Here is a 9,774-nt window from a genome sequence, read left to right as displayed (position 1 = left end):
AACAAAAGCGTCCTTCTCACTGTCAAACTGCCGTTTATTCATTATAGTCAAACATTAACAATTGTAAATATTTCTTTTGAACATAACAATTGATTCAACAACTGACACATCCAACTGTAACAGCCTTCCACAGTCACTGTGGACTAATAAGACCAGATGGAATAATTGCTGTCCTGAACAAATAACAGTCAGTAATCTATGGTGTGGCCATCCAGCTGGCATTAGTACGTGGATGGTGCATCCTTTCCTCATGACTGGGTACCAAGATTTTGCCATTGTTCCCTTAATTGTGGATGGTTACGCCACACCCACTCTTTCACCAAGGCGCATCCTGAAGTTTCCCGGACATTTCTGGGGGAATGTCCTCACCTCGCATAGCAGACAGGACTCTCCAGACGGTACTCAGTATGTGCTCAGCTGGGATTAACGATCCGGTGCTCTTCGCTACATACGGAGAACACTCGACATCCTCCTGTCTTGCTAGGAAATCACACACAGAACGACAGTATGGCTGGTAGAGGCATTTTCGTCGTGCTGGATGGTCATGTCAGGATGAGCCTGCCGAAGGGTACCACATGAACAGAGCGAGGAGGATGTTTCTCCCTGTATATGGCCATAGCGTGAGTTGCCTCAATGACAACCAAGCGTCAGATTTCCGAACTGATGCTTGTGACACACCGCCCCAGACCATGGCCGGACCCTCATCACCTCAACATCGATCTCGCTTCAGAGTCGGCCCGGTGTAACGCTCATCTCCTTGACATAAATGTGAATGCCGACCATTCTCCTGGTAAAGACAATCCCGTGATTCTCGTCAGTGAAAGAACCACTTTCAATGCCAGTCCTATCTGCGTCCAGGGCGTTTGTGTGGGCTTTGTGCCCATAAGGCGACGTTGTTCGCTGGTTGATCTCTCGGTGAGACCTGCATTACAAACGGGACGCCAGCCGCCCATCTTAATCTCGGCCGTCCGTATCCGCTCCACCGTCCCACCGGCCGCTCCCGTGCCCACCCACGTCCCACTCCCAACACAGGCCTACCAAGCCCTCAGTCCAGCTTCTCTCAGCCTATTGCAGACAGGTCCCCTGAGGCAACCTGCGTTCTTTGGAGGAGGGATTATTTATGCATTTGCTTAGGTGTAACGTTGGGCAGTTGTTGATTGCCCATCCTGGTTTCCTGGTCCCGAGGTGTGATGTTCGGACATGGTACCTAGCTCCTTGGCAGACGTGTTGTTACACGTCGATCTGCCCAACCGAGGCATTGATCAGTCTGTTCGCATCCTGTCTCCCTGTAGCGCTGTCTTTAGGCGTGCTCACAGTATGTACATGCAATTTATTGGCCCTGCGCCACATCTGCAGTATCATGCTGCTTCCGCAGCATGCCTAAGGCACGTTCACCGTCCTTCCCACCTCATCGCATCGCAACGCTTAATCACTCGCCCATCTCTCTATCATTCTACGCAGACCGTCTGCTTTCCTACTACGGGCCGCAATTCCCCGTCAGTCACTTCTAGTCCCACCTCGCTCCCGTGTCGCTCTCTCGCGGCCGAGCTGTCCACTCGCAGTACTTCTTCGCATCTCAGATGCAGCAGAGGATCCACTGTGGATCTTTTTTTGGTGTTTTTCAGAGTCAAGTAATAAAGGCTCTTTAGTGTCTTAAGTTTTTCATAATGAACCGTACATTGCTACCGTCTGTAAGCTGTTAGATCTTAAAAACGTTCAAGGTGCATGTTCATTAATACTGTTTCTATGGTTCATACTGAACAGCAATGCACGAACAGTGTTTAAAAAGCTCCTTTACAATGAAGACTGTGAAGTTATTTTGGATTTTTACGAATTCTCTTTGAAAACATGAGGTCCTGAAAAAGGGCGTTTCTTATTTGGGATGAGTTTACTTTAACCATACCTGTTCAAAATGACACTTCAAGTCTTTTTCTTGCCATTCCTCTTTGAATGGCACATTATCACATCCATGTCTCAATATATTTCTTTACGTTGTCTCCTCCACCATTTCCTGATATTGTGAAGTGGATTTAACGAATTGAACATCAATGAAGAGCATCATAGCTTTTCACACTGGATCTACGGATTCAACGGGTCAGTCTGTAATTCAACCATGGAAAGCAGGTGTTATCATAAGTGTTTTTGTACGCTCAGTTATAACTTAACGTTGCGTCAGTAACTACAATGCCAAGCATCATTAAATTGCAGAGAGTGGAAGATCACTCCACTTTGCTTACTGCTAAGACGATAATGCAATAATAGTGAAAGGTGAAAGTGCTGTTTGTTGAACGAGAGAAGAAGTGATGGCCCGATATTGAGATAATCAGTCTTTGGAACCTTGCTCTATTCTTAGCACTTGAGCACCCACCGCTATCATTGCGGCCTAATGCTGTCTCTCTCCTCTAAATGAGAGGATGGAGGGATGAAGGAAGAGAGGAAGAGTATTAGCCCTGAATGAGTGCTCGCTGCGAAGGTGAGTTTGGGTTATGAGGAGGGGCATTGTGTCTGTAGCTAAACATTAGCGCCTTCACGTTGACTAAATCCTACGTGCGGCTCCACTCCTGAGCTTTCACTGGTCTTTACCAAAGGGTCACCCGCTCATTACAGAGTACAGAAACTCACTGTCGACTAGCACTAAAGCACAGAGACAGAAGATTTGGAGGGCTTCCTGTGCTCTAGGCCCTATCTTGCCTCTGAGCCTATCTCTGCTGATGGGGGAGTGTCAGCATGTTTGATGCACACCAATAAATCATATCTACATTGTTGTGTGAAGTCGTTTGGGATTCTCTTAAGGGCAGACTAACAATACACAATTTTCATCCAGTTCTGTCCGTTTGTAACCAAAGACTTCCTAGCATTCTTATTTCAAATACTCACACTGTTGTTGCAAAGTTTTTCATCTACTTGTTTTAGCTGGAAACATTCAGTGGCTGACACACAATATCATTCAAGAATACCAATAGAGAGTCAACGTGCAACTCAACCAAGAGCCATCTACTTTCAACCGCTGTTTCCAGAAGTTCAAATTGTGTTGCAGTTACCAGAGAGTGTTTTAGAAATCAGTGGTGGAAAAGTACAGCAATTGTCGTGAGTTTTCAGTAAGCATACCTATGAGAAAATACTCAAGCTGAAAGTCACCAGTAAAATAACCGATTGAGGCGCACTCCAACCTCAAGACATCATTTACAAATAGAAGCATGTTTGAGTTTAGTGAGGTCCGCCTGATCAGAGGCAAGGAGTGACCAGGCGACTGTTCTCTTGATAAGTGTGTGTGAATTTGACAATTTCCTGTCCTCTAAGCATTCAACAATGTAACGAGTCATTTGGCGTGTCAGCGAGATAAATTGATGGAGTACAAAGTACATTTATTTTCTTTAGGAAATGTATGAAGTAAAAGATTGTTAATCGGTAAGTACAGATACCCAAAAAACTACTTATGAGGTATTCAAGGTATTTTACTTAGTATTTACACCCCTGTAGAAAATAAACCTTACTGTGGGGAAAGATTATGGCACCATAAACATTCAATGCTTTCTTAAAATCAATAACACGAAGTATATATTTAAACCTGCATATTTAGCTAAAAGAAATCCAGGTTAGCAGGCATATTAACCAGGTGAAATTGTGTCACTTCTCTAGCGTTCATTGCACGCAGAGTCAGGGTATATGCAAAGTTTGGGCCGCCTGGCCGTTGCGAACTAATTTGCCAGAAATGTACGTAATTTATGACATAAATTGAAGGTTGTGGCAATGTACGGAATATATTAGACTTAGGGATGCCACCCGTTAGATAAAATACGGAACGGTTCCATATTTCACTGAAAGAATAAAGTTTCTTGTTTTCGAGATGATAGTTTCCGGATTCGACCATATTAATGACCTAAGGCTCGTATTTCTGTGTGTTTATATGTTATAATTAAGTCTATGATTTGATACAGCAGTCTGACTGAGCGATGGTAGGCACAGCAGGCTCGTAAGCATTCATTCAAACAGCACTTTGTGCGTGTTGCCAGCGCTCGTCGCTGTGCTTCAAGCATTGCGCTGTTTATGACTTCGCCTATCAACTCCCGAGATTAGGCTGGTTTAACCGATGTGAAATGGCTAGCTAGTTAGCGGGGTGCGCGCTAATAGCGTTTCAAACGTCACTCGCTCTGAGACTTGGAGTAGTTGTTCCCCTTGCTCTGCATGGTAACGCTGCTTCGAGGGTGGCTGTTGTCGATGTGTTCCTGGTTCGAGCCCAGGTAGGAGCGAGGAGAGGGACGGAAGCTATACTGTTACACTGGCAATACTAAAGTGCCTATAAGAACATCCAATAGTCAAAGGTATATGAAATACAAATGGTATAGAGAGAAATAGTCCTATAATTCCTATTATAACTACAACCTAAAACTTCTTACCTGGGAATATTGAAGACTCATGTTAAAAGGAACCACCAGCTTTCATGTTCTCATGTTCTGAGCAAGGAACTTAAACGTTAGCTTTCTTACATGGCACATATTGCACTTTATCTTTCTTCTCCAACACTTTGTTTTTGACATTATTTAAACCAAATTGAACATGTTTCATTATTTATTTGAGGCTAATTGATTTTATTGATGTATTATATTAAGTTCAAATAAGTGTAATTCAGTATTGTTGTAATTGTCATTATTACAATACCGATTAATCGGTTTGATTTTTAAAATGTATCGGCTTTTATGGTCCTCCAATAATCGGTATCGGTATCGGCGTTGAAAAGTTATAATCGTTTGACTTCTAGACCAGACCCACCTAATGTTATGTCAAGGGAGCCTTAAAATAGAGCCTTCAAGTCTTCCATGCTAAAGAGGGAGAGAGAGCTGGGTAATAGCAGATGGTTCCTCCTTTATACTCACCTTAAAATCACACTCTTTTTGTGAAAGAGGAACTGTGGAATAGTAGTACTGTTCCGACACGAAACATCCCCACATTGTTGATGTGTGTGGTAGACTGCAGAGCTGGGTGAGTATGGGTGTGGACCCTATGTCATGGGTCTGGGTCTGGCCTGTCCATTCACAGCATTTCTCTGGGGGATTCATTTTGGGATACGCTGGCACTATGCTGCTGGATAATAACAGGTCCTGCAATCAAAACAGGCTTTGTACCCACAGCCAAGTAAGATCCTACAGCTGATCACAAATCACAGTACAATCTATAACAGAAACCGACATGATGGTGGATGCACGTGTTGTACACTAAAGGAGGTTTTCAGTGATTTAGAATGGATTGCTGTTTGCTTGTAAATGGAGGATGGGTTCCTGATAGACATAGGGTGAATTCAAATGGCATCCTATTCCTATATGGTGTACTACTTTTGACAAGGCCCATAGGGCTTGGATGCATTCATTCTGAGACTGCAAGGCTGTACCAGACTCAGAGTTATTATACATCAGGATAGATGGAAGGATATTGTAACATAGTACGAATGTGCTACTTTGAAGAGTTGTGTAATAGGTACAGGCAAAATGATGGTCTGGAACTATGCATGGAACCAGCAGCGCTGGGCACTACTGGGTGATACAGGTTGTATTGTAATGGGAAAGGCAGTAGAGTGGTTTTGGAGAGCAGAAAGCTGTATAAGGTTTTCGTTGTGCTGGAGGACTGGGCAGTGTAGTAGTTTGGGTGGAACTGTGTTGGGAAAATGCCTGATCTGTGTTGTAATTGGACAGTAAGTTGTCAGTGGCAGCGTGTGCCCTATCAGTCCGGATGGGGGAATTAGCCTTGTGGTGGGGTGTTGGGATGGCAGATTTCAGTAGGGGCCAGACAGGAGGGCAAGCCCATTACACTATACTGTAGAGACGGATTTACTCTAGCCTGTAGCAGCCAGGGACCAGGGTAAGTCTATTATGAGGTTTCTCTTTGTGTGTGTGTGTGTGGTGTGTGTGTGTGTGTGTGTGTGTGTGTGTGTGTTGTGTGTGTGTTGTGTGTGTGTGTGTGTGTGTGTGTGTGTGTGTGTGTGTTGTGTGTGTGTGTGTGTGTGGTGTGTTGTGGTGTGTGTGTGTGTGTGTGTGTGTGTTGTGCTTGTCTCAGTGTGTGTTTTTGTACTGTGTATGTCTCTCGTGTTGCATATAGGTGAGAGGTTGTGCTTTGTAACAATGCGATAGCTAGGCAAACTGGGTACGCTATGTTGAGTTACTGTAAGTTTGTGGGAAATTAGTTTGTGCGAAGGGTATTAATGAGGAATTTGCTAAAATGCTAACTTGCTCTCTCTGGAGTCTTCATTTGCAGAACGTACACATTGACCCCTCAACCCCTCCATCCCCTCTTTCCCATCATTTGTTTGGTTCTGATGTGTCTTTTCTCTTCTCTCCACAGGCGAGCCAACAGGAATGCGCTCCTACATTTACAATAAGAACTCTGTGATTGGCTCGCAGGCAGAGCACGGTGGGATGAGGACGTACTTCTTCAGTGCCGACACGCAGGAGGACATGAATGGTTGGATCCGAGCCATGAACCAGGCTGCTCTCATGCAGAGTCAAGGCATCAAGGGTAGTCCCTCCCTCCCCCCTGCAGGCATCCCTAGTTGTCCCATTATTCCCCTCTGTTGTGTCCCAATAGTCTCCTCTGTAGTTCCCCAATAGTCTCTCTGTAGTGTCCCAATAGTCTCCTTGTAGTGTCCCCAATAGTCCCTCTGTTGTGTCCCAATAGTCTCCTCTGTTGTGCCCCCATAGTTTCTCTGTAGTTTCAATGTCTCCTCTTAGTTTCAATGTTCTCTGTAGTGTCCCAATAGTCCTCTCTTGTAGTGTCCCAATAGTCTCCTCTGTAGTCCCAATATCCCTCTGTAGTGTCCCAATAGTCTCCTCTGTTGGCCAATCCCCCTCTGTAGTTATCCCAATATCTCTCTTGTAGTGTCCCAATAGTCTCCTCTGTAGTTATCCCCAATAAGTCTCCTCTAGTTATCCCCAATAGTCTCCTCTGTAGTTTCCCCAATAGTCTCCTCTGTAGTGTCCCCAATAGTCCCTCCTCTGTAGTGCCCAATAGTCTCCCTGTTGTCCCCAATAGTCTCCCCTAGTATCCCCAATAGTCTCCTCTGTAGTGTCCCCAATAGTCTCTCTTAGTTCCCCAATAGTCTCCTCTGTTGTCCCCCAATAGTCTCCTCTGTAGTTATCCCCAATAGTCCCCTCTGTAGTGTCCCAAATAGTCCCTCTAGTTATCCCCAATAATCCCTCTGAGTGTCCAAATAGTCTCTTCTGTAGTGTCCCAATAGTCTCTCTGTTGTGCCCAATAGTCTCCTCTGTAGTGATCCCAATAGTCTCCTCTGTAGTGTCCCAAATGTCTCCTCGTATTATCCCCAATAGTCTCCTCTGTAGTTACCCCAATAGTCCCCTCTAGTTATCCCAACAATCCCCCTCTGTAGTGTCCCCAATACTCCTCTGTAGTGTCCCAATAATCCCACTCTGTAGTGTCCCAATAGTCCCCCTCTGTAGTGTCCCCAATAGTCTCCTCTGTAGTGTCCCCAATATCCTCTGTATGTCCCAATAGTCTCCTCTGTATTATCCCCAATAGTCTCCTCTGTAGTGTCCAAATAGTCTCTTCTGTCAGTTATCCCAATAGTCCTCCTCTGTAGTGTCCAATAGCTCCTCTGTAGTATACCCAATAGTCTCCTCTGTAGTGTCCCCATAGGCTCCTCTGTAGTATCCCAATAGTCTCCTCTGTAGTTGTCCCCAAATAGTTCCTCTGTAGTGATCCCAATAGTCCCCTCCTCTGTAGTGTCCCAATAGCTCTCTGTAGTGATCCCCAATAGTCTCCTCTGTATGTCCCAAATAGTCTCCTCTGTAGTTATCCCCAATAGTCCCCTCTAGTTATCCCCAATAATCCCCTCTGTAGTGATCCCCAATAGTCTCCTCTGTAGTGTCCCCAATAGGCTCCTCTGTAGTGATCCCAATAGTCTCCTCTGTAGTGTCCCAAATAGTCTCCTCTGTAGTTATCCCAATAGTCTCCTCTGTAGTGTCCCAAATAGTCTCTTCTGTAGTTATTCCCAATAGTCTCCTCTGTAGTGTTCCCAATAGTCTCCTCTGTTAGTGTCCCCAATATCTCTGTAGTGTCCCAAATAGTCTGTGTTATCCCAATAATCCCCAGTAAACCAATGACTCCTAGTCCAAACAGGGATCCACCAGTATCTCTCCCAGTAAACCTCTCCCTCCCTCTCTCTTCCTTCCCAGCACAAAGCAAAGCACATTTTTCCCAGTCTGATCTTGATCATGTGCCTGTAGAAACATTAGCAAAGTGCCTAACTGTTGGGGTTGTAGGTGGGAGTGTACCTGGCCTGGCCTGGCTGGCCTGGCTTGGCATGGTTTTGGCATGGATGGTTAGCTTGGCCTGCTTGACTGGGACTCAGTGAGCAGTCATCCATGGCAGGACACTGCTCTGATAGTGTCTCCTCTCCTGTGCTGTGGGATGGATGGGATGTGAGTTCTGCAGCTGGCTGCTGTATGGATGAGTGCTCCATCCTGCTCCTGCTGCCAGCTGAGCATGGGCCAGTCACAGGGCACAGACAAGGTTCCTCCCTCTACTCCATCACAGGACACAACACAATCTGCGTCCCAAATGGCACCCTATTCCCTATATAGTGCACTACTGATTAGATCCCCATGGGCCTGGTCAAAAGTAGTGCAGTATATAGGGAATAAAGAATAGCTGTTTCAATTAAAAGGAGAAAAAGTTATGGTTTGGCCAAACTGGTTACGGTTTGGTTAGATGAATGACACAGCTTGTGGTGTAGGAGAAATGAAGTGTACAGTACACATACATGATGTGGCTGATCTGGACTGGCATTCTACAGCTGAGAGGAAGGTTGGATCTGATGTTTTGTGAAACAATACCATCTAGTGGCCAACGCTGCTCGGTGCTCATTAGCAGCTCCAAGGGAAGCTATTTCTCCTGAAAATCATTGTCTGAATCTACTGCTAGTGCTACATTATAAGTTATCACGATGTCAGCATTATCATGTAGATAGATTGACAGCAAGCTAGAACTTGGAATTCCAGTAGAACATTAGCTAACACTCGTTTACAGTACCAGTCAAAAGTTTGACACACCCTACTCATTCAATGGTTTTTCTTTACATCAAAACTATGAAATAACACATATGGAATCATGTGGTAACCAAAAAGTGTTTAAAAAATCAAAATATATTTTAGATTAGATTCTTCTAAGTAGCCACCCTTTGAGCTGATGACAGCTTTACACACTCTTGGCATGCTCTCAACCAGCTTCAACTGGAATGCTTTTCCAACAGTCTTGAAGGAGTTCCACATATGCTGAGCACTGTTGGCTGCTTTTCCTTCACTCTGCGGTGCAACTCATCCCAAACCATTCAATTGGGTTGAGGTCTGTCATTTGATGCAGCACTCCATCACTCTCCTTCTTGGTAAAATAGCCCTTACACAGTCTGGAGGTGTGTTTTGAGTCATTGTCCTGTTGATGATAGTCACACTATGCGCGAACCAGATGGGATGGCGTATCGCCGCAGAATGCTGTGGTAGCCATGCTGGTTAAGTGTGCCTTGAATTCTAAATAAATCACAGACAGTGTCCCAGCAAAGCACCCCACACCATTACACCTCCTCCATGCTTCACGGTGGAACTACACATCTGTTCACCTACTCGTGTCTCACGAAGACCTGGTAGTTGGAACCAAAAATCTAAAATTTGGACTCATCAGACCAAAGGACAGATTTCCACTGGTCTAATGGCCATTGCTCGTGTTTCTTGGCCCAAGCAAGTCTTCTTCTTTATTTGTCCTTTAGTGGTGGTT

General features: G+C 45.0%; 1 protein-coding gene across 1 annotated transcript in view; it reads left to right on the top strand.

The window, feature by feature from the left end:
• The first annotated feature begins 633 nt into the window (after window positions 1-633).
• LOC112075453 (pleckstrin homology domain-containing family A member 7) overlaps window positions 634-9,774 on the top strand; it is a 53,512-nt gene continuing 44,371 nt past the window's right edge. Inside the window, exons 1-2 of the mRNA XM_070440917.1 lie at window positions 634-1,078; window positions 6,334-6,510. Coding sequence (XP_070297018.1) covers window positions 634-1,078; window positions 6,334-6,510 — 622 coding nt within the window. The remainder of the gene's footprint in view (window positions 1,079-6,333; window positions 6,511-9,774) is intronic.

This window comes from Salvelinus sp. IW2-2015, unplaced genomic scaffold (genome assembly GCF_002910315.2).
Source record: "Salvelinus sp. IW2-2015 unplaced genomic scaffold, ASM291031v2 Un_scaffold3171, whole genome shotgun sequence".
Classification (NCBI taxonomy): Eukaryota; Metazoa; Chordata; class Actinopteri; order Salmoniformes; family Salmonidae; genus Salvelinus; species Salvelinus sp. IW2-2015.
This window is presented reverse-complemented; position numbering and strand designations above follow the sequence as displayed.